Genomic DNA, 25,616 nt, shown 5'->3' on the forward strand with positions numbered 1-25,616 from the left:
GTGCTACCAGGAGGTGCTCTTCATGGAAAGTCCTGTCTTGTGTCTCAGAGCTCTCACTGCAGAGGGAAATGTAGGCCTGAGTTAAAAGCTATCGGATGGCTCTCCTAAACTCAGAGGTCCCAAAAGGTCAGCAAGAGAGAGAGAAAGGTTGTGTAATTCATGTTATTATTTAAACTATCCTTTTAGTTGGTTGCTCAGAGACCAGACTCTATGGGAAAAGAATCTCTCCTTCTCTTTCTCTTTTTTGTATACATTGTATCTATATCTATAGCTCCTTCTCTTATTTAATGAACTAGTTAGACCTTTACAAGAGGTTATGAGCTCCATTTTGGGCACCATTACCCATGACATCTTTCCAAGAAGGACAAGGAATAAAATGTCAGGGTTGACCAGTTACAGGGCCTTTGAGAAAGCTACAAAAAACAAACAAACAAACAACAACAACAAAACTATTCAGCTTGGAAAAGAAAAATAATGGATGCTTTCTTGAGAGTATGAATAATTTACTGTGCAGCAGAAGGACCTGTTGTGCCACCTCTGTTCTTGAAAGTGACTTGTGCAAAGTCCTGAAACAGGTGACTCAGTCCTGTGTTTAAAATAGGGTAGATAGAGACCCGTGTATGCAGGATGACTTCAAGCTGATGGTTTTCTGGGAGTATTCCAATACCCATCATGCAAAGGATTCTGTGATCCAAGTTAGAGAAGTTAGAGTGGGATTTTTATTGCCAGACACTGTGGGTGTGGTCTGTGGGATCCCAGAAGGAATAGATGATACACACAAACTAGACAATTTGAAGAGCGTTTAATAAAGGAACCATATGCAAAGGCGTTCCAGCACCAAATAATTTATTTTGGATCTCTCGTGGTTCTGAGAGTTGACTGGAAATAGCTGGGTGGATCTTGCTTCAGATTTCTCATGCAGTTGTAGTTATCTTGGTCTGGTGAAATCCGAAGGCTCAGATGGACTGAACATCCAAGATGGCTTTCTCACCTACCTGCCTGGCACCTCAATGCTTCCCTCCCTATGTATATTCTCTCTCTAACAGTAAGCTGCATTTCTTACGTGGAGGCTCAGGTTCCCAAGAGCAAGAAGCAGAGGCTAGTAGACCAGTTGAGGACTATATGTGCCCAGAATTGGCACAGTGCGTTTCCTCCAACTTCTATTAGTCACAGGCTATGCCCAGATTCAAGAGGGTGGAGAAATAGACTCCACTTCTCAATGGAGGAATGGCAAAGCCACATTATTGAAGAGCGAGTGGAATGGGAGTATTGTTTTAGCTGTTTTGGGGGACTAAATTCTGCCACAAATGGTGTGAGTGGGGATGTGAGAAACCAATGGAAGCTGTCCCCACTGAGGCCTGAAGGGGCAAAGGGAAGAAGTTATGGGACGAACATATGTTATTACAGAAATAATGAGAAATTGTGGTCTAAAGATAAACTAAGGGATTGGAGCATGGTTTAGACTCTAGATTATTCTGAACATCAGAATGGCAAGAACACAGAATTATTTCCCAAGAATCTAGGCTTATTTGTTCAGTGACTCCCTCTGTACGTACAAATGACACTCTTGATGAATACTAAGAACTGGCATGGGACTGAAAAACACCAAATTCTGACTAGGGAAGAATGACTGCGTTAATGGGGCATATTTTCAATGGTTATGTAAAGCACAAAACAAACAATATGGTGTTATTGGCCAGACTCCATGAGAGAAGTGGCCAGCAGACATTTCAATCAACAAGTAGATGAAAGTTTTTCTTTTTAACCTTTTTAACCTTTAGAGCTCCGATGTGAAGCGAATGACCCTTACATAGCCCAACAGGTCTTCCCTTTAAACCGTGAGAAAAACAATAGATGAACAGAAATCGAGGAATGTTCTACATCAGAACTGCCAAGGTCATGAAAAAATAAGGGAAGTCTGAAAAACTCATAGATCAGAGGAACCTATCTCAGATCAGATTAGGTTCAGAAGACATGACCACTAAGTGTAGGGTGTGTCTGGATAGGCTCCTGGAACAAAAGAAAGATTAGTAGAAAAAACTAGTGAAATCCAAATAAAATGTAGAATTTAGTTCATATTAATGGAGCAACGTTTATTTCTTAGTCGTGACTAAAAATGTGCCATGTAACATAGATGTTATGGAATAACAAGACGATCTGGGTTCAGGTATATGGAAACTATCTCTACTATTTTTGCAACTTTTCTGTAAATCTGAAACTATTCTAAAATAAAAGGTTTAGTTAAAATTTTAAAAGCTCAGTCAACTTTGCCTCTTCGTTTTGATAGCCTTGTCTCTATCTAGCTCACAGATTTGTGGTTTTGTGGGGAGATCGTTTGTTTATTTTTGTAAACATTACATGAAATAATGAATGTGGGAACAAACCACAAAGCTCTCTCTATGTAATTCATCTTAATTAGGTGGTATTATGAGTGACCAAAGTCCAATCTAGCCTCCTAATCCCTCCTAAATTCCCTTACCCCACCTTCTCTAACTACGCAAAGGCTTTGGTCTCCCCTCATCTACCACTCCTTCTACCATTTCTTTCCCTCTGTACTGTCCACTGTCCAACTGGAAAGCAAATATTGAACATGGCTCATATAAAGCGCCGTGCCAGAGGACACAGTATAAGGGATGCTCCCCACTCCCCTTGTACTTCTTCAGGGAGTTTACAGTTCACTAGGGGAATTAAAACATCTGTACCCAACTGATGAGCAATCATTGATAATCAATGAGTGATCATTGATAATGGTTCAGGATGAGAAGATGCAAAATAACTAATGAGGAAAAGAGCAGTAAAAGGCAAGTGAACAGTGCATGCTTAATCCACATAGTTAATTCATTGTATTCTCGTCATGTTTCCTTTTTTTTTTTTTTTTTCCTATTTATTGAAAAAAGGACCCTACTTTTCATTCACTTTGTCCTCTAAAGAGAGGCAGGCTTGTGTAGTAGTAGGATCTGGGGCTAGATGGCGAGCTTGGGGCTCCAACTCACTACTCACGACCTGTGTGACTTGTTTTCATCTGTAAAGTGGGCATGGAATAGTCCCTACTGCTAGGATGGATGTAAGAGGATTATAAGGTGATTCAGGCGGAGTGTGTCCAACAGTGCTTGGGATGGGACAGTAGCCCAGTGAGTGTGAGCTGTTATGCCACTTTGCATGGGTAGAGAAAGAAGCGAGTAAGAAACAGGTGTGTAAAAATGAAGAACCTATGATTGTAGTCATAGGAAATGTTGTAGTCATAGGAAAATGTTGTAGTCATAGGAAAATGTTCATAATGTCATGTGAAATGAGACTCATAGAATAGAAAATTCTAATATGTAAAGCCTATGAATGTACCCTTAGAAAAAATATACGAAATGTTAATTGTTGGGAAAACGGTTAACAGTGATTATCTCTGGGTGGTGGGACTATTCAGAAAATAATTTTCTTTCAGAAAGTAGAAAGGTTGAAAGTAAAAAGGCTGTTGCCAAGATCTGGGGAGAGTGGAGAGAGACAATTAGTGTTTTAACAGCCATAGAGTTTCATTTGCAAGATGAAAGTTCTAGATATCTGTTGCACAGCAATGTAAATGTACTTAACATGACTAAACTGTACACTTAAAAAGGATTAAAATGGTAAATTTAATGTTATGTGTTTTTTATCAGAATAAAAAAATACTTTTCTATGGCAAACAATATTTTTATGTTTAAGAAAGAAAATCAATGAAAGGTGTTCTTTGATTTTTAAGTGAAAATCTTACTATGGTTAGTTGGTGTCGCTTTTTGTATTTCTATAGTTTACGGAGCCCTGACCGCCCATTGGAGTTAACAGGATAGCAGTGAGTCTTCCTAAGTAGAGTGGGGTCCTTTTATTTGTTCCCCACCCCGCCCCGCTCCCAGCTTCCTATTGAGAGAAAACACAAGCTACAAAAGAGGGGTATGACCAAAACTGTTTGCTTTGTCTGTTTTTCCTTCTGATTTAGGTTCAGTTGGCTACTGAATGAGGGTGGATATAGCAGCCCCTGCTCCCTTCACACTCCTGGGTCCTAAATTTTCTGCATCAGCTGCTGCATTTGCAGCCCGCCCTCCACAGTCCCATGCTGCTGACCATTCTTTGACCTGTAAACCTGAGTCCGAGCCAGCCGGGTTGAGACAGAGGAGGCTGGGCAAGTGATCTCAGAGAGGCTGTTTTGTCCTCGCCCTGCGGTCACTTCCTGGGCTCAGGTCTCACCAAAAAAGACAAGTCCCCCTGAAAGACAGATGAGGGACATGAACAGGTAATTCACAAACCACGAAGAGCCTAATAGATATATGAGAAACAACCACCCTCACAAAAATAAAAAGAGCAGAAACACTTTAATACCATTTTTTTTTCCTGCCAATCAATTTGGCAAAGATTTTTTTAGAAAATCATTTCCAAGGTTTGCAAACAATAGGAAGGTAATCGACCTTTCTGAAAGCACGGTGGCAGTGCATATCAAGAAACGTAAAACTGTTCATTCTAGAATAGACTATTCCGTAAAATGTTCAGGAAAATTCAGGAATTTAGTATGAGGTAAAGGTGACATTTCAAATTAACAAGGAGAAAGACATCCATTTCTGGCAATATTGAAATCAGTATGGCCTAGCAAATCTTCAGTTACAAAAATATTTAGAAATGTTGGATAAAATATAGCAAAATGCCTGAGGTCCAAAGATAAAAAGGAACTGCCCCAGGGGCCAAACAGTAAGAAAGCCAGTGACAAAGGTGGGCTGACACTTTTCGCTGCTCTGGATTATTCGAACAATCTATGCCTCCTGTTTTAACATCCAGGTGGGGACAGGACACCAAGGCTTTAGTCTGTGTGGTTTTGCGGGTAGAAGAGTTGAACCTGAGTCTCATATGTAGCTGGGATCCTTGAAGTCTAAACCAAGTCTAAACCTTGAGTGGCAAAATCAGTCACAATAGCTTCTACAAGAACATTCCATTTTTGCTTGGCTTAACTCTTGCTGAGGCCAGTATCAAGAAGGGTTTTAACCTTTGAGATTCTGTCCATCTGGACAACTCCTGCTGTAACACCCAGCTGATTCTCTGTGTTATCCTTTGAGCTGAGTATGTTGTCCTGACAGATAGTATGAACTCCCAAGAGGTTGTCAAAATCAGATGTATTTGTATATTTCTTCTTCCTTATAGCCTATTCGTTGATTAATGTGGCAGGTCTATCAGTATTTGAAATGTGGTTCTACTTCTAGGAAACTAGCCCACAAATGATAAGATACTTACCAAAATTCCCGGTCATAAATAACAATTGTGTTCAATATGATTTATTTGTAACAGAAAAAAAAAAAAACGGAAGCCTCCCATGTCCAAAACGGTAGGATGGTTAAACAAACACTACATAGTCATTAAAAGGAATAAAGTTGATCTCAATGTATGAAAATGGAAAGAATGTCCACACAATGTATTATTAAGATTTTTAAAAAGTAAGCTATAGAACATTGTTTAATAGAAACAAAATGCAAACAGAGTAATTTTAAAATTTCTAGTAGAGATATTTTAAATGTGAAAAGAAATAGGTAATTTTAATAACATATTTTATTTCACTCAATATACCCAGAATACTAAGCAAGTAATCAATATAAAATGATTGATGAAGCATTTTACATTATTTTTATATATGTATTTCACACCAACAATACATCTCAATTCAGACAAACCACATTTCAATTACTCAATAGTCACTTATGACTAGTGCCTATAATAAGAGAAAGTGCAGCTATAGAACAAATGTACAGACATTTCTTAAAAACTCCAAGACCAGCTACATAAGCATTGTTTAGACATAGAAAACACTTGTAAAGATACACAAGAAATGGGTAAAGTGGTTATCTCTGTGGATGGGATTGTGAGAAAAGAAGGTGTTCAGGGTGTAGTTTATCAACATCTATATCTGAATTTATCGTATGAGGCTATATCATCTTTTAATTACTAATAAAACTAACAGTAAAAAATGTTTATTCTCTTCAATGCAATAAATCAATGTATAGAAAAATTTATCTTAAGGGAATAATAAAATATGTGAACCAACATTTATGTACAGTACTTCTTTATGATGGAATGTTTCTTGTAACATGGGAAACTATTCATGATACAATTTTAAAATAAAATGTACAAAGTGAAAACTGTCCAAGCAAATCGAAACATATGTTCACACAAAAACTTGTATACAAAGGTTAATAGCAGCATCATTTGTAATAGCCAAAAAGTGTACACAACTAAGTGTTCACCAGCTGATGAATGAATAAACAAATGCGGTATATCCATACAATGGAATATTAATCAGCCATAAAAAAGGAATGAAGTACTGATATAAGAACAACATGCATGAACCTTAAAAACATTGCTAAGTGACAGAAGTCAGATACAAAAGGCCATATATTGTATGAATCCATTTATATGAAATGCCAGGAACAAGTAAATCCATAGAGACAGTAGGTTTGTGGTTGCCGGGGGCTGGGAGGAGGGGAGAGGGGAGCGACTACTTGATGAAAATATTTTGGAGTTAGATGATGGTTATGGTTGCACAACATTGTGAGTGTACCAGAATCCACTGAATCTTCCGTTTGGAAAATGATGAATTTTTTGTTAATGTAAATTTTATCTCACTTTAAAAATTATGTGTGTAGAACAAAATCCCAACTTTATGGGGAAAAAATAAGACATATCAAGTGTGGTGGTGGGGTTCTAAATGCTTTTACTTTTTTTCTGATTTTCTCCAGTACCCATATATTATATTTTAAATGAAGGGCGGTAGAATAAGAATATTTTGAAAAGGATAGTCATCTCTCTTGACAGATGCGTAAAGGGCGGCCCTGCCCAGCTTCTGAAGTTCACTGCTATCTATATACCGTTTAACTACATTCACTAAATCAAATAAGCTATTTGACTTCTGCTCTGGGGTGCCAAATAACAGAGCTGATGCAAGCCTTTCCTTTTGTGTCTCTACATGTTGTAGAGATAGGGCTGTGTATTCACCTTTTGAAACAGGGCTCTAGCTTCAGAATTTAAATTCCCTTTTAAATTTTCTTTGCCCTGACTGGCTTCCTGCCCTTGCCTGATGCTTCTGCTGCTCCACTGGTAAGATAAGGTGGTAAATGCTTACTTCCCTGGAGTAGGGAAGAGAATGCATTAAATAAGTTCTTCTAAGCACTGAGAGATGGGAGGTCCAGCAAAACAAAAGATTATTCAACCCCACTGGAGACTTGAGTCACCAGAAAGTAGGTAGAGAAGAAAGAATTTATGTAACAACTCTTCCTCTCCCAATAAAGAAACAGATAGAAACTGAGCCACAGGGTCACCAAGGTTTCTCTTAACTCTTGAGTGGGCAGCATTTTTCATAGGCTCACTGGAACGCCGAGATCTCTGCTATGCTTGCTTGGTGACGTCGTTTTGTTTAGATCTCGCCTGACAGCTTATTCTTCCAATAATTCCATAGCAGGCAAGTGAAGGAAAATTCACAGTATAAGGATAAAATTGCAGAGATTTCGGTTGCCTAGAAGACCCTGTACTTTTAAGATATTTATTGAGTGGGCCTTAATTTACTTCAACTGCCCAGTTTGTTCTGACTGGAGTAGAATTTTATAGATCGACAGGGTCCAAAATGTAGGTAGTAAATAAACATGTCATGGAACAAGTCATAGAGTATGATCCCATCTGCGTTTTGAAAATCTATATCTATATACCAGTGAATGTATCTATGTATCTATCTTCTCTGTGTTTATTTATATATTTATGTATCTATGTATTGCTGGCTGGCTGGCTGTCTATCTATCTATCTATCTATCTATCTATCTATCTATCTACCTACCTACCTACCTACCTACCTACCTACCTATATCATCAATCTATCTACCTACCTACCTACCTATCATCTCTCTGTCTTGGTAAATGGAGAGCAAAGGCCAAATTATTACCACTGTTTACGCCTGAGAGTGAGAATGGAGTGTACAGAGAGCGAAGTGCAAGGAAGCACTTCCACTTTTTACTTTGTACATTTTTGTACTGTTAAAATTTTAATAGGTTGTTTTGTGACAACAAAAATCAATAAAAATTACCAACTGTTATCATAACTACCCCTTTGACAGTCCTCTCCAACATCTCACAAAGTACTCAGATAGAGTTAACAGAGAGAATTCTAGGTGTTTGCAGTGAGGACAAAATCCTAATTTGGCCAGTGGGGGTGGGGGTAGGATTGAGTGAGAAGCAGTAAAAAAGTGAGGAAAAGAGAGGAAAGAAGAGGGTTGGCTGCCCAGTTCTCATCCTAACCAATAGCACAAATGTTTCAGGTCCAACGCCCATTTTTGGAGACTATTTCAGGAGTCAGGAATTGCATCTGAGTTCACTCTCACTTGTCAAAGAACTAAGACAGTTTTCTGGTTTGGCTACTTGGAGGCTGCTTCTCCTTTACTTGGAAGGTAAAATCTCAAGCCTCGGCTAATCTGGTGGTGGCGATTGGGGTGTGTGCCTTTTCCATTGTGGTGTGTTGACTTCTTTTTCCACAGGGCAGAAAGATGCTTATGGGATACAGCTTTTTTTTTTTTTTTAATCAATGATAGTATTAACATTAAATTTCTAAGAATGTGAAATGATTCTTCCTGGCTCTTGTTCGCAGAAGGCAAGATTCAGTCTGTCGAAATGTTAATGAGATTCTTTCGTAGACAGACACTGCATGGGAAAGAGAAAACACATATGCTTTGAATGTTTAATTGTTTTAATGCCATTTCCCCTTGGTTTCGCTGAGAGCATGATTAAACTTTTATGTGGTTTTAGGGTTGTACAAAGCAAATCTCATAGTAAATTATTCAACAGAGTGCTCTCTACTAACATTTGAGAATGGGTTCTCGCTTTATTTTCCATCTCAAAAAAAAAGTCTTAATGCTCCCCCCTCAATTCATAACAAAGCTACTTCACATGAGAAAGCAGCAAAAACAAAAAAACAAGTTTGGAAAGAGATGTCCAATGAAATGATCCTGATGTTAAGGTCCAAATATAATCACCCGGGATGGTGCTAAGTTCTTAGTGTCAGGGGGACCTCTTTCGTTCCCTCACAGACTTCACTAGTGATGGACAGCAAAGGTGACCTCCCCTCCATTCTGGATGTGCACGTAAACATTAATGGAAGAAGCTCCGTGTCTGAAAAAGTGAAAGGCAGAAAGCCCAGATGGTCTGTGAGGCCCTCGGACATGGCCAACAGAACTTACAATCCCATCCGGGCCATAGTGGACAGCATGAAGATGGAGCCAAACCCAGACAAAACCACGATTCCCCTGTCCATTGGTGAGCTGAGGACGTTGGGCTGGCGGTGGTCATTATTCCCCTCATCTCCGCCCTCATGGGCTGGTTGGAGAAGATGGGATTGGAGGGTGAATCTGAGCACTGGATGTGGAAGGATAACTTCTTGGTGGCTTTTTTTTTTTTTTTCCATTTCTCCCATGAAAAGGGGACCCTACTCTGTGTGGAAACCTGCCTACAGACCCAGAAATTATCAAAGCATTGAAAGATGCCCTGGACTCGGGGAAGTATAATGGCTACGCCCCCAGTATTGGTAAGCTCTTCCCGAGATTCTATCTGGTGGCTTCTAAATCTTTAATCCAAGAGGAATAAATTTCTAGCAGTTCTTCTTGTTTTCCTGATGCATAGTTCCTAAGGAGAGGCCAAGATAAAATGCGCCATTGGGATTTGGGGAAAGGGGTCTTAGGATGCTTAAATACAAGCTTTGAGGTCCAACTTCTTTCCTGAATTTCTTTGGCATACTGACATTTCCCCTCTAGGATCTCATCATATACTTATTTCTCAAATAACGCTCCTATCCTGTTGTTACTAGGTAATTATCAAGCAGAGGCCTTCAATCTGGCTGTAGCTGCTTGTTTACTGAGCCTGCCAGGTCCTAAATTAATTTACTTATTGTAGGCAGGTTTCCAATATAAATAGCTCCTTGGCTTTATTTTTCCTTCTCTGTATAGTCAAGGCTTATTTTAATTACGGTCCTGATGACACTCCCAATGAAATTGTAATAGTTTCAGATTAAAGAAGCAAAAACAACAAGAACAACAAAGAATAGGCTGTTCTATTGAAGAATAGAAGGTTGTTTCTGGCAGAAAGAACTTATTCTTATTTAAGTTTAACTCTTTCCATCTTTTAAACATTTCTACCCTGGACATTTGGGTAAAATAAATGATTCCTTGATTTTGTTTCAGTGTTGCACATTTTTCTCTTGTCCATATGTGTACACAGAAACATATTCTTAATGCAGAATAAAAATTCATTTTTTAATGCTCAAGTAGAATTTCAAAAACACTTCAAAAAGGTATCAGGGACACGGTTTTTAGGTTGATTCTTTACATTTTATAAAGTTGCATAAACAAAAATTGAAAAAAAATAAGACGAAAAGTTAGGTTATAAAAAAAAAGTTTATAATGGCTTTTATAACCAAAGTATTAGAAAATTGATTCAACCTGAGAAACCAAAACCAAATCTCTTAAATATTCAAAGGATATGAACACTCATGCTGAAGCAAAAAGATAATAATATACGGTATATCTCAGAAAATGCTCTTCATCATTAGTAATTAAGGAAGTACTGATTTATATTATATAATTTCAAGAGACCCATCTCTACCTATTAAGTTAACAAACATTAAAATACTGCCTCTGGCTTCGCTAACTAAAGACAATCTTTCAAGAGCAGTTTTGCCAAACTTGATTGTTTGCTTGAAACTATCTGTACTTCAAGTTTGTAAACCGATATTTGGAAATATTGGATGAGAATATGATTTAAAAGGAAAAATTTATACAAAAACACTAATAGATATATAATATGAAAAATAGACACAATGGATTGAACTCATTGATTACAACTTTTCAAAAAATATAGTCCCTGGAAGAGATTTGAGAATAATCTAAATTCCATGTTTTATGGAAAATAAACACCTAATCATAGTAACCAAGATGGTGCACTGCTTTTTATAGTTTGGGGAGCTCTTTCTTGTTGTTATTTATACACTTGTGTTTATTATAAAATTATCAAATATGAAGTTAATCTCCTTTATTTACAGTACCTGAGAGCTAAACTGAATAGTATATGCTCTAGCAGGGACAAAAGGAAGCCTGAATCCCTGCTGACTCTATAGCAGAGTGGTCAGTTGTGGGATGAAAACGTCCAGCTTCTTCCTTCTGCTGCTTCTTTTAGGTTACCTATCCAGTCGGGAAGAGATTGCTTCTTATTACCACCGTCCCGAGGCACCTCTGGAAGCTAAGGTGAGCCTTAGGCAAGGTACTGGCTTTGAAGCAATACTGAGTTGGGCAAACTGTACCCTTTTCCTTATTTCTCTCCCACAGGGAATAAGTGTTTCAAGGGGAACAAAAGCTGAAGATAATTTCCCTTTAGCAATTTGCAGACTTCTTATATAGTGAGGCCACTGATTAGTGATTATATTTAATGTCATTACAGTGTGATAATAATGTAGCTTATGGCTTATATTTTGTCTGTCTTAAGGCGGCTCAGAGAACTCAGAGGTCACCCTGTATTTGATTCTCTTCCATCATTGGAAACAATAATTCATAAACACCAAATAATTAAAATTTTTTATTTTACAAATAGGATCTTTTAAAACTTTGTAGCTTCCCTCATTCACCTTAAGGTCACTCAGATGGGCAGATTGAGGTACTGTGGCATATTGAATTGATGGCAATGCCAAGTTTAAATGCCCTCACCTCTATTTTCTACTGCGTGAGGTTGACATTTCTTAACATAAGGGGTGCCCTTCATCTGTATTTCAGAGAACAGTCGTACTTCAAATGTCTGGTCAAGAGTAAATAAATAACCAAGCAAAAAAAAAAAACCAAGGTCATAACGATCTCTCATGGAAGTTGGCTGAGTCACAGCTGACCCAACCTTTTTTAAGTGGTTTGTTTATTTCTTTTAAGTGGCTAACATCTTCAACAACCTTTAGATATGGACATACATAAACATATGAATTTCTTTCATTTTTGGCTTAGTACAGCCCCTACAATACATAGAATTCGTAAAAGTGAGTTTCTTTTGCTCCCCACTCAGTATCTGACAGTCTCTTTTCTCCTGTTGCTGTTGGAACCCCTATCAAAACAAACCTTTTGTTTTTTTTTCGTCACAGGATGTTATTCTGACAAGTGGCTGCAGTCAGGCTATTGAACTTTGTTTAGCTGTGTTGGCCAACCCAGGGCAAAACATCCTAGCCCCGAGACCCGGTTTCTCGCTCTACAGGACTTTGGCTGAATCTATGGGGATTGAGATCAAACTCTACAATTTATTGGTAAATGACTTTTTAATTTTAGACACAAATGCTGAATTACTACTTCATAAAAATATATTAGCATTATCTTAGCAGAGAAAGATCTAGAAGTAGATGGTCGAGGCCACAAATATATTTATTTGTGTTACACCATTAGGTGAGTATTCCTCCTAAATTTTTCAGAATCATCTTAATCTTCCCTTTTCTTCCTCCCCAGCCAGAGAAATCTTGGGAAGTTGACCTGACACAATTGGAATCACTGATTGACGAAAAGACAGCTTGTCTCATTGTCAACAATCCATCAAACCCCTGTGGGTCAGTGTTCAGTAAAAGTCACCTCCAGGATATTCTGGCTGGTAAGTCCTGTGGACTTCACTTGATAGGGATGGAGATGGGGATGGAATCCTTTAGCCATCTCCTGAAATAGGAAAAGAGTCATCACTAAGTTCCAAGCCTATGATGGAGGTGGGGGAGCTCCACTGGGGTCTCTAGTGAACAGTGTGCCACTAGAATGATAGTACTTGCCTAAAAGAAGAAGAAAAAGAGATAATATTTGCCTCTTTACCACTGTCATCATGTAGAAGAGAAGGTTTAAAAGACCTAGTTACTTAAGTGGCAAATTTAAGCCTTATACCCTAGAAGAGTATAGTAAGAATATATAGGATTTTATTTTATTTTATTTATTTTATTTTATTATTGTAAATGAGATTGTTTCCTTAATTTCTTTTTCTGATAGTTCATTATTGATGAATACACATGCAATCGATATACACACACACACAAGCTGGAAATAATCTTATTGCCTCCTGCACAGACTACATTTTATACTTAATGGTTTTAGCATTTATTTTTATTTTTTATTTATTTTATTTTTATGCGAGGCAACCCTTGACTTGACTTCACAGATTGCAAGGACCTTGTCAGCTTACAATTCCTTATTTTCATTTTTTAATTTTTTTACTTTTTATGCCTATAGCACTTGGTCTTCCTAGGTGGTCTCCTATCCAAGTACTAACCAGGCCCGACCCTGCTTAGCTTCCGAGATCAGATGGGATTGGGCTTGTTCAGGGTAGTATGGCCGTAGACAAATATGTAGTTCTTCAAGAAGACAAAACACAAAAACATGAAATGCAAAGTACAGTAAGCTCAGGTAAATATTATGTGCAATGGCAAAAGTGATTTCAGCATGTTTCTCTTATTTTCAGTGGCTGCAAGGCAGTGTGTCCCCATCTTAGCCGATGAGATCTATGGAGACATGGTGAGTCTTGGGCAGGATATGATAATCTCAATTTCAGATTATTTCATGGGACCTTTAGAGATGGCATCTAAATAATTAGAAGCAACTCCTAATTATTTCGGTGCAGCAAATAAATATCCCTGCACTCTTCACAAATATATATATAGATCTACAACTACTCAGCTAGCTGTCTGAAATCCAAAAGCTATGAAAATATGAAGATTTTTGGAATTCATTTGGTGGCAATACCTGGCTTGGCCTGATATAAAGATATTTGTAGACTTTTATTTTTTCCACGTATGGACCTGTATGAGACATTGGCATGCTTGATTACGACTGCTGTCCAGAGAGCTTTGCGGTGTTACATGACATATGGTGCACATGCTATAGCACCTTTCTAAAATCCAAATAATTCTGCATTCTGTAATATATTTGGACCCAAGAATTTCAGATAAGTGATTGCGGACCCATATTTTATTTTTAAATTTATAGTCATTCATTCTCTAGTGCTGGCTGCAAGGGGTTGTACACATTACCAGGGCTAGGATCAGTTTCTTCATTTTAAGTTTCCTTTAATCCAGACTCAACACCAGGTCAAAAGCCTCTGGATAGTCTCCTTTGAAGCCTCTTGGGATCCCAGTCATGCTTCAGTGTAGGAATGAGCCCTTAAATCTGAGGCCCTGTACCTAGTGGTATAAGGAAAAGGGCAGGAGCCATGGGACTTGGAGGACGGTAAGCAAGAAGACAACTACAATAAGCTCCTCTTCTCCTCAGGTGTTTTCAGATACCAAATTTGAGCCTATAGCTACTCTCAGCCACAACGTCCCCATCCTGTCCTGTGGAGGGCTGGCCAAGCGCTGGCTGGTTCCTGGCTGGAGGTTGGGCTGGATCCTCATCCATGACCGAGGAGACATTTTTGGCAATGAGGTAAGAGCACCATGGTATGTCAAATTCAGGATATATATTTACTTCGCATACACAGTGGTTAGGAGTTTGGTTTTTTTTTTCCTACTTCTTCTTGGCCCTGTAGTTCTGGGTGCCTAGAAAGATGCTAGATAACGGTAGTACTACTTCCTCTCTAAACTCAGGTTTCCTTTACCCAGCTCTGTGAAGAAGCTCCATCTGCCTCGAATTTTAGGGCCACAAAAAGGGAAATGATAGCAGTAATATACCTAATATTGTTTGCAGGTGTACAATGTGCCAATGCTTTATGTACACTATTTTAATTTAATCCTCCTAACAACTCTGTGAGGCCTGTATTAGTATTATCTCCATTTTACGGTCAAGAAAAATGCGGCACAGAGAAAGTTGTATAATTTTCCCAGAGTCACACAACAGGTGTGTAACAAAGCTAGGCTGCAAACCCAGGTGGTCTGATCTAAGAATGCCAGAAGGTACCATCACTTCCCCAGAGATTTATAAACTGATAGAAAGAATGGCCATAGCATTAGTTCCCAAATCCAGGATGCTTAAGAAAGGCTAAGTAATGTGTTTGCTGGGGGCTTTTAGATCCAAAATGGGCTGGTGAAGCTGAGTCAGCGGATCATGGGACCCTGCACCCTTGTCCAGGGAGCTCTGAAAAGCATTCTGCGTCGCACCCCTCAAGAGTTCTACCGCAACACTTTAAGCGTCCTCAAGGTAAGGGCAGCCTGTGGCCTTCTGCTTTGGAAGTCAGAGAATGCCACCAGGGGAATTAATAATAATAGGTCCTCATTCCTGGAGCAATGTTCCATGATAGTGCTTCTCAAATCAGGAAGTAGCATCAGTGCAACTATCTGCCCATACATTTCTCTAACTTCTGGCAATTCACTCTGCTCCTGGCCAAAAGCTTCATGTGGCAGGGTTTTTTTCTTGTTGACTCCTTCTGCCAGTAGGGCAAACTTAGGTTTCTTACCTTTTGTGGGTTCTCCTTTTAATAACTTGTTTTTTCCCCTCTTACTTAACTTTTAATCCTTGATATCTCTCTGCCTCCTCTTGTAGTCCAGTGCTGATCTGTGCTATGAGGCATTGTCTGCCATCCCTGGACTCCGGCCGGTCCGCCCTTCTGGGGCCATGTACCTTATGGTAAGACTGTGGGTGGCAGGTGCTTCTGGTAATGGGAGGCGGGGCGGGGGTTGGGGGTCGGGGAAGCCAGCCTGCAGGGCTCACAAAGAGCTAGACTCCTGAGCATCATTTTAGGAATTATTTTGTTCTGAGTTGTTCCTCCGACATGATCTAAGCTCATTGTTAAACAAAACAAAAACAAATTGGGAATTAATTACTTAATACAGAGAATGTACAATCTTTATGTTGAAAGCAAAGAGGCCAGTGCAGCTGGAATATATTGATGAGGGCGTCACCTGGGAATGATTCTGGTTCCCTAAGGGGGTTTGGGAATGTCCGGGGAATTTTGTTTGTTTTCAGAATGACTGGGGGATGCTGTCGGAGTTTTGTGGGCCAGGCATGCTAAATATCATGCAATGGATGGGATCGTTCCATGCAATCAAGAATTGCCTGGCCCACAATGCTAACAGTGCCTTTTTTGAGAAACACTGGCATTCTATTTCCAGCTTTCATTTATCAGCGTCCAGGAAGGAAACCTTCAATAAACTAAAATATTAATATAAATATATTCTCTTTCCTACAAAAAATCCCATGAGCTCATAAGTGCTAGAACTTACTTACCAAATTAGTCATTAGTTGTAGACTTTCAAGATATTTCTTAAAGCAGTCCCTACCTTAATTTCTGGTATAGGGAGTTGGCCTCTTTTTCCTCCTTCTGATAAGTTTGCTTCTCTCTGTTATTGATATAGGTTGAAATTGAGATGGAACATTTCCCAGAATTTGAGAATGATGTGGAGTTCACGGAGCAGTTATTTGTTGAGCAATCTGTCCTCTGCCTCCCAGCAATAGTGAGTGCTTATGTCTCTCTCAGGATGCTCTCAACAGTTCCTAGAGCCTCAGGAGCTCCCCCTGAGCTGGTCTTTAGCCTGACTTCTCCCCCAGCAAAGTGTATTCTCGCTCGATAGGATTCAAACTGACGGGTCTCGACTTCTATTTAAAATTTGTTTCTCCCCATCATTATGCCATCCATATCCAGAAGTAAAGGTGTGGCCAAATGTTCTAGGAGAGGGGAAGTCAGGCTTGTCCCACAAGTTCTTTTTAAGATGAATTAACTCAGTTATTGACATAGCACCTCATTGACTGGAACTGAGTGAATCGATAGCCCTAGTAAATGGTGTCACTGCTTCTTGCTGATGAGGGCGCTGGCCATTTTAGGGTGGTCCAGTATCAGACTCGATTGCTCTGAGAATAACAAGCTCTTATTTTTGCAGTGCTTTGAGTACCCTAATTTCTTCCGAGTGGTAATCGCAGTCCCCAAAGTGATGATACTGGAGGCCTGCAGCCGGATCCAGGAGTTCTGTGAGCAGCACTACCATCATGCTGAAGGCATCCAGGAGGAGTGTGACAAATAGGCCTGAGTCTATGCTCCCGAGTATGTTGTATCCAGGAAGGGCTGCACTGGGCTCTGCTGTTCCTCAGGGCTTCAGGTGCCCCTACTGGGAGAGGGGTCTCAAAAACACATCGAGGTTCAGAATTGCCCCTGCCTACCCCCAGATATATCCATATACACACTCTGAATCCCAGATTCGCCTCTCCCTCTGCTCTGCTGGAGTGACTTACTCATTCATTAATTTGCCACCCACGACTGTTTTTCTCAGTAATGGGCTTCGGTTTTGTTTCATTCTCCAGCTTCTCTCCCCAGTCCGCACCCTGTTGCGATTCTCTTCCTCCTTTGTGCCTTATTTGAGCCACATCCAGCGGGAGGCTTCCAGGAAATCGACAAATCATCCCTAGGTATTTGTAAACACCTGTTAACCTTTTCCCAGCTCTGGGGCAGTCCTGTCGAATCCAATGACTTGTGAAACAGAAGCAGAAATTCCTAGTAACTGTTGTCAATTTCCGAAAGTATGATCCCTGGAACTTTTCCCCAAAGAATCGTGTCTTTCATGTTCTCAGGTACCTGGCATATATGTTCAACTGTCTCTCAGCAAGAAAAGGCTATGCTGCACACACTAGGCATATACATTACTACACAGGAGAAGCCTATATTTTAAGTACCTTACAGGTTGAATTATCGAATCTGTTGGTGGACTAAATTCCTGGTACATCTTATTTATACTCTTATTTATTTAAAAATTTAGGTGTATTAACAAACAAGTTTATTTAAAAATTTAGGTGTATTAACAAACAAGTTTATTTATTTAAAAATTTAGGTGTATTAACAAACAAGTTTCCTATACCACCTATACCAGTATCATGGCATCTGCAAATCCAGATGTTCCCTATGGGTCAAATTGTACAGCACCTTCCAAAGAAGCAGCCACTCTGACAGTCAGTTGAGAAATGTTACATAGGAGGTGGTGCCAGTCTGCAAAAACAATCAGAAGTAGCAAGCGTGTCTTAATTTTTGTTAATGTTTCAAGCATGTCTCTCTTGAAACATCTACTTACTGATAACTGAAATTCAAAGTGTATTACAAAATTCAAAGTACATTATGCTGTATTAAAAAATAAAGCTACTGGGAGTTTTTGCTTTGGCAGTGCATATACTAAAATTGGAACAATACACAGAAGTTGAACATGGTACTAACAATCCACATTCAACAGCTTATAAAAAGATTAAGCATATTAAAAAGATTTTTTTCCTGGAATGCAAGAATGGTTCAACATATGAAACATCAATTAATGTGGTATCCCACAATAATAGTATGAATGACAAAAACAATATGATCATCTCAAGAAAAAAAAGTTGTTTTTTTTTATCTGTGTGAGATGATGGATGTTAACTAAACTTATTGTGGTAATTATTTCACAGCGTATGTAAGTCAAGTCCTTATGCTGTACACCGTATGCATGTCAATTATATCTCAATTAAACTGGAAAAAATTTAAGCTATGAAAATGTAAACTTTATGAGGGCAAGGATTTTTTCATTTGTTTTATTTTCTTCTATATGCTCAGTGCCCCGAACAGCCTCTGGCACAGAATAGGCACACAGTCCATATTTAATAAATGAAAGAATGAGAAAATACAAAGACTAATATATTGCCATTACTTTTTATCTTCTTGGTAAGTAAACTACAACAAGGAGATATTAAGATTAACTGCAGATATTACTAATGTAGAAGGAACGGTAAGAGAAGAAAGCATTTAGAAAGTTTACTTTCAAAGAGATGCAAAGAAGTGGTCAATAAACACTTGAAAAGTTGCTTAACGTCATTAGCCTTTAGGCAAATGCAAATCAAAATCACAGTGGGTTCACACCCACTACAATGGTAATAATAATAATAATAATAATAATAATAATAAATAAAATAAAACGATAACAAATGTTGGCCAGGATGTGAAGAATTAGAATGCTCCTGCACTGCTGGTAGAAATGTAAAATGGTTCAGCCACTTTGGAAGACAGTTTGGCAGTTTTTCAGAAAGTTAAACATATAGTTACCATGTGACCCATCAATTCCACTCTTAGAGAAAAGGAAACAAGAGAAATGAAAACTTATGTCCACATAAAACTTTTACAAAAATGTCTGTATCTGGCTATACTAAAAACCATTGAATGGTACACTTAAATGGGTGAATTGTATGTGAAGTCTATGTCAATAACACTGTTTTTCTTTTTAAAAGGTGCAAGGAGTTAGACTTCAGGAATATCAATTCAAATATTTGGCATTTAAAAGAATTTCAAATTTTTAAAAGAAAGATCACAGGCCCATAAAATTACCAGTTCATTTATCTATTCATGGTAGAGAACAGTAACTTTTTTTCATATTATCCACAAAGACTGTGACATTATTTCAGATACTAGCACTCTAAATATCAGAGATAACACCATTATTTATTAGGGAGTCCACACTTATAGGAATTACTTAGTCTTTAAAATTTCCTTGGGAACTGGAACTAGATAAGGTGACCTCATCATTATTGGTTCATTTCAGTGTACAAAGTGCTTATTTTTCCTGATTCTGACATGTCATAATAGAAGCATCAGTAAAGCATCAGTTGGGCTTCCACATGGGGAACAAAGAAGGGTAAAGCATCAGTTGGGCTTCCACATGGGGAACAATGAGAAATTTCTTTAAAAAAATCTGGGATGTTTATATAAATAGCAGAATTAGGTGGTATGCTACACTAGTGTTCTTTGAACTTTTTTGTTTATATGTTCTTTAAAATAATTTTGAATTCTGACTATGAAAAATTTAAATATATATAGAAGTATAAACAGTAGTATAATTAACACCCATATAGCCATCACCCATTATCAAGATTTTGCCATATTTCTTCTTTCCTCCTCTTTCTTGTTTTCTTTGTTGAGGGATTATGAAAGAAATCCTAGACACGTGTCATTTCCTCTCATCCACCTCAGTATGAATCTCTAAAAACATAATTTCTTAATCACAATGCCACATCCATCAAATAATCAGAAGTCTTCAGATGTCTCCAAAATGTCTTTTTACAGTTGGTTCATTCGGATTAGGATCCAAACAAGGTTCAAATATTACTTTTAGTTTTATATCTCTTAAGCCTCTCTTAATCTTTTTCATGCCGTTGACTGGTTGCGGAAATGGTTGTCCTATGAAGTGTCCCACATTCTAGATGTGTTTGTTTGCTTCCTTGTGGGGTCATTTAACTTGTCCCTCTAAACTCCCAATCTCCATTCAATGGAATTTAGCTCTAGAGCTTGCATTCTCAGCAGGGGAGATATTGGAAATTTCTCATTATTCCTTTTACCTCTTGATCTTGTATTTCTATTCCATTATTATTATCCCCCAATTTTATGTCAACATAATCTTTTTTTGTCCTTGAAAGTATCTTATTGATCATATTTCTTTGCAACAAAACTATGGACTGATGTGGCAGACTGCTAGATATTCTCCAATATACATTCTCTTCTTGTCCAATGTTAAAACTCCTGGGCTAGGTCCACTTTTCATGTGAATTTCTCAACTTGGGATCCCAGACCATTCAGGTAGAATACATCTGAACACCACACCCATGTGAAGGAATCCCTATGGTTACAGATTCTCACGGGAGAGTTGCTTTCTTCCCAGATGTCAGATCAAGGAAAAATATTTTTCAACTCATCCTTTCATTCACGCTTTCATGCAGCCTTTCATTGGAGGGTCCTGACTTCATGCAGTCTGAATTCTAACTTTTTGTCTTACATGGGCCGAAGGAGTCCTCTCCTAGTAAATTCCAAAGCCCATGGTTACTGAGACAGCACTAATGTAATCAAACTCTTATTATCCCGGTTTTCAGTCCCCTCTTTATTTATGCTCCTTGGGGAATTCCCTTACTCTCTTGCAAGTTTGTCTCTGAATCCGCAAACATGTTTGCTAGATTCGATCCAGCATGTCTAGGTGTTTTGAAGCCCAAACATTTTCACATTATCTAGCTTGTATTATTGCTGTAGAAATTTCCATACTTCATATAGCTCCCTCCAACTTGATGCTTCTTCCTTCCATTCCTTCCCCCTGGAATTCTTGTTCCATGGCAAAGACAATTCCCTTCCATTCCCCAATTCTTTAGAACAGTTCCTCTACCTCTTTGCCTTAACTATGACTGGGTTGTTCACCAGAGACACTGTCATCCTTACAGCCAATTCAAGTTACTTTTTTTCACATAGTCTAAATTCTAACTTCTTGTCCTTTTAGGATCTCTGTTCTCTCAGACACACAATAACTATGCTTATTTAAAATATAGGGTATATTACTTCATACTGTGTACTCTCCTTTGTTCACTTAGGGCCTCGACATGTTAGAAATTTCGATATTTCTCTGGATGACCTGGCCAATATACAATGATCAACATCAAGGCCTCTTGCCTCTCTCAAACCTGAAAAAGATATGAATCCTACCCATTATGGCCAACTTCTCCCACAGCCACACACGTCATCATTCTGAACTAGACTATTTTACTCACCACAACCTGCTCACCTATCAACTCTCTGACGAATTTACACCTTGACCCTTGACTTTTATTTAGCCTTCTAATCTCTCCACACTTTCCCTCTAAGTTCATTAACTCCCTTACACTGTTGCTTGTCTTTTTGTTTCTAGTATATACCCCTGGGGCAATGTTCACCCACATTCTTATAAGCCACTTCAACTTCTTAGCATCCTTATCTTTCTATAGTATCTACCCTGCAAAGTCTTTACCCGAAATTAATCTAATCCTGGACCTTTTCCATTTCTATACTTAATAATAAGGTAAATCAGTGCCCTTGGTACATGATCTCCAGCCTCGCCGGGCCCCTAGCACTCCTTTGACAATCCTTTTACAAATACTGGAGAGCACCTCCTTAGAAGCCTGGAGTTGAAAATGGCAGAGCCACGTGATGGAAGGAGCTTGAGCGCCTGCATTAGTTTGGAGAAGAGTCATTTACTGAACATGTTCAGCTTTATTTGAGCAAGAAAGAAACTTCAATTGTGTTTGAGCCATCAGACATCTGGGAATTTGTTATAGCAGCTACCATTATCTTAACTAATGTAATGAGAAACCATTTTGAAATTTTAATTTTCATCAAAATAGAAAGTTTTATTCAAAAATAGCAATATAAAACTTAATTCCTTTGTTTTAAAATACATCATCAATGATAGAATTTAAAATAGCACATGCCTGAATAGACATTTCTCCAAAAATGATACGCAATTGTCGAAAAGCTCATATAAAGATACTTGACATCATGGGTCATTGGAAATGAAAGTCTCATATATATATAGGCATATATATACTTACATATACTTATATATATTTGTATATTTATATAGAAATATATATGTGTGTATATATATGTGGGAATTAGGAGGCTTTCCATATGTGCACATAGAAATCTCTCTCTGTTTCTCTTCTGCTACATAGTATTTCATAATATGGTTATTCCAAAATTTTTGCCCATAGATTTTGCCCATCACTAAGGGATTGCTTAATAGCTAAGTTAATTGCTTAATAAATAAAGTATAGTATAATTTGGGGAATACCAGAAGAGAAGCCCGGAGGCAGAGCAGCTTTCCCACGAAGCGGTGGCAGCAGACGTGCAGGCCGCTAGAAGAGGCTTGCCTGGCGGGAGTGATGGAGCCTGCCAGGTGGAGAAGAGCATGAGCCAGCCATCTTCTGACACTAGTGAGGATGGCGCCACCGCTGGTGGGGATGCTGTACGTCTAGAAGCAGTGAGAATGACACTAAGGCTCTCCCCCCAGCCCCCGACTTGTCCCTCAGGATCCTCAGTCATCCCCTCCACTGCTCCCTTCCAATATTTCTGCATCGTCTCCTGTCTTCTCTTTAAGAAACATCAAATTCCCTGTCTGAGACCGTCTTACCCATGCTTTTGTAACCATAAGTTGATGGCTCCCAAATGGACATCTCTAGTCTAGACTTCTCTTCTGAACTTCAGACTTGCCCAGCTGACTGCTTTCTCCCATCTCCACTTGGAGGTCTCAGAAGCGCCACCAATTCTTCATTTCCAAGAGCTCACGCATATCTTCCCAAATCTGGCTTTCTTCCAGTGTTCCCTCTCTCGGGAATGGCATCTCCATCCAACTGCCCAAGCTATAAACCTGAGAGTCATTTTTAACATCCCCTTTTCCTCATTTTCCCATATCCAATTCTCCCAAATATCCCTTAGATCTGGCCCTTGCATCTTTACTGCTCACTCTAACCCAGGTTACCAATGGCTATGTCAGCCTCTTAACTGGTCTAACCACATTTTTTCTGCTCAGCCATCCTCTCAACATTGCAGCCAAACTTTTTTTTTTTTAACCTGAAATCTGATTTTGTCACCTGCTTAAACCCTTTAATAACTTTCTATTACTTTAGAAATCGAACAAAATCTCTAGCATGGCCTTCGGGGTCCTCCATGGTCTCATCTTGTCTGCTTTCCTCCATTCTCACTTTGTACCATGCACCTTCTAGCTCTTGGGGCTTTCCTACTCTAAAGAAGGTCATGCTCCCTCTTGCCATATAACTTCTATTTATTCCTAAAAGCACAACTCAGGGAAATCTTCTGACCCTCTGCTTTGGTCAACTTCCTTTTCCTCATTGCTCCTATCTCCTTTTTTATTCCTTTGAGTGGTTCCAACATTTGGTTAACATCTGTCTCCTTCACTATGCTATAAACAATGTGAGTAAAGGGACTGCTGGTTTTCGCTTATCTTTCTCACCCAACAACTCATTTTGAGTAAACGAATGATTGGGGGCATCATGACAACAGTGAATGGTGCTTCTTTACCACCTTTAGCCACTACCATTCTCTTGGACACACTGTAGACCATTGTCCTATCCTTTACTTCCTGGGACTGATGCAGAGGAAGAAGCATCTACCAGCCAAGAGCTTGTGCTCTAGAGACGGGGAGATGTGGGCCCATTTTTGTGCTGCCATTTATCAGCTATATAGATTCTTGGTCATAGATTCTCTATCTCTCTGAACCTCAGTTTCCCAGTCTCTAAAAGAGGTTTACCACTTACTTCACAAGGCTGTTTTTTTTTTTTTTAAGTCAAACCCAATACATTTAATATTTTTCAAAAATATCTAGTACACTGTCCATTTCCAAAGTTTCTAACTGTCCCACAATGGCTTTTTTCAGCCTTTTCGTTTCGAATCTAGATCTAGTCAAAGTTCACCCATTGTATTCGGATGTCATATCTCTGTAGTCTCCTTTAATTTAAAGCAGAACACCTGACTTTTAAATATTTTTTGCCTTTCATAATACGGATCATTTTGAAGAGTTCAAGCCTGTTGTCTGGTCGAATGTCCCACATTCAGCTTTTGACTGTCCATAAAACCTTATTTTTCGCCTAGTCCCCTTCAGTCTTTGCTTCTGGGCAAATACACAATATTCCTGACTACACTTTCCCACAAGTGCCTTTTGGTGGGACTGGTAGTGATTACTACCTTGAGACTACTTTTTAAAAAAAATTTTATTAGGAAACTTTCAAACATACACAAAGGTAGAGAGAGTAGAAGAATGAATCTCAATGTATTCATCACTCATTTCCAAAAATGGTCATTTTGCCAGTTTGTCCACCCCACCCCTTTTTTTTCTGGTACATTTTGAAGCAAATTCAAGAAAGCATATAAATTCACCCATAAATACTTTCATATGGAATATCATTAACAGAGACTTTGTTTGTTTGTTTGTTTAACACCTAACAAAATTAAAAACAATGTCTTAATGGTATCTAAAAGCCAGAGCTTTGGAATTGCTTTTTGAATTTTATCCTTTGGGCCTCTTTTCTTTTTCCTACCACACAGGTCCATGAATTCTACAGGGGCCATTTAGGAAAACATTTCACTTATGAATTCTCCTTGTTCTGTTGGTCCAGTTTGGCAGGTAAGTGCTAATGGCAGATGCATGCTGTTGGAGATAGTAGTTACTGGTTCAGTATGTCCAAAAATTGTTGAGATGCTTCTCAGACTGTACACAAATCTCCTGGGGGTCATGCAAAATTACAAATTCTGATTCCATAGCTCTAGAATGGGGCCTGAACTTCTGCATTTCCTAACAAGCTTCATTGAAGGTGAAATCTTGATATTTTGGATGTAGATGATAAGAAGGAAACAAGCTAAATGGTACCTGAAGTCTTTTCCAGCACTTAAGTTCTTTGGGTCTTTGAGTCTAATCTCTAGCAGTTGCTAAGCACAATGTCTCCACCCCTGTATCTGGGAAGAAGTAAAGCGAGCTTGAATGAACACTTCAAAACCTCCCCCCAAATTGCTGTAGGTTCGTTCTGATTTCTCCTATATAATCAACAGTCCTAGTGTCTAGTTCAATGCACAGAAGCCAGACTGTCACACAGACTTTGTTCTTACTTTTTTTTTTTTTTAAATACTTGTTATCTAGGCAGGCAAATGTGTAGTTAAAAGCACAAATGGACCAGCCTATGGAGATGTGGCCCAAGAATTTATAATTTTAATAAGCACCCAAGGGATGGAGACTAGACTGAGTGATGGAGAAGTTATTTGTAGGTGAGGAATGGGAGGAGTGGTTAGAAAGTTTCAAACAAATTGCCCGTGCTTTCCTCTTAGACTTGTCATGTTGGTGTAGAATT

General features: G+C 38.7%; 1 protein-coding gene and 1 pseudogene across 3 annotated transcripts in view; one reads left to right on the forward strand and one right to left on the reverse strand.

Annotated features, from left to right (window-relative positions):
* Positions 1–18,480, forward strand: part of TAT (tyrosine aminotransferase) — a 28,264-nt gene extending 9,784 nt beyond the window's left edge. Inside the window, exons 2-13 of one of the 3 annotated variants that reach the window (XM_006909830.3) lie at positions 8,307–8,435; positions 9,072–9,297; positions 9,461–9,565; positions 11,209–11,276; positions 12,152–12,310; positions 12,507–12,645; positions 13,495–13,547; positions 14,301–14,453; positions 15,036–15,164; positions 15,507–15,590; positions 16,319–16,417; positions 16,841–18,480. In XM_006909830.3, coding sequence (XP_006909892.1) covers positions 9,084–9,297; positions 9,461–9,565; positions 11,209–11,276; positions 12,152–12,310; positions 12,507–12,645; positions 13,495–13,547; positions 14,301–14,453; positions 15,036–15,164; positions 15,507–15,590; positions 16,319–16,417; positions 16,841–16,981 — 1,344 coding nt within the window. In that variant the 5' untranslated portion in view covers positions 8,307–8,435; positions 9,072–9,083 and the 3' untranslated portion in view covers positions 16,982–18,480. The remainder of the gene's footprint in view (positions 1–8,306; positions 8,436–9,071; positions 9,298–9,460; positions 9,566–11,208; positions 11,277–12,151; positions 12,311–12,506; positions 12,646–13,494; positions 13,548–14,300; positions 14,454–15,035; positions 15,165–15,506; positions 15,591–16,318; positions 16,418–16,840) is intronic. The other 2 variants (XM_015587816.2, XM_025045378.1) reach the window with 2 other exon arrangements.
* Positions 13,257–13,375, reverse strand: LOC112478290 (annotated as a pseudogene).
* Positions 18,481–25,616: the final 7,136 nt, after the last annotated feature.

The sequence above is a fragment of the Pteropus alecto genome, unplaced genomic scaffold (assembly GCF_000325575.1).
Source record: "Pteropus alecto unplaced genomic scaffold, ASM32557v1 scaffold42, whole genome shotgun sequence".
Taxonomy (NCBI): Eukaryota; Metazoa; Chordata; class Mammalia; order Chiroptera; family Pteropodidae; genus Pteropus; species Pteropus alecto.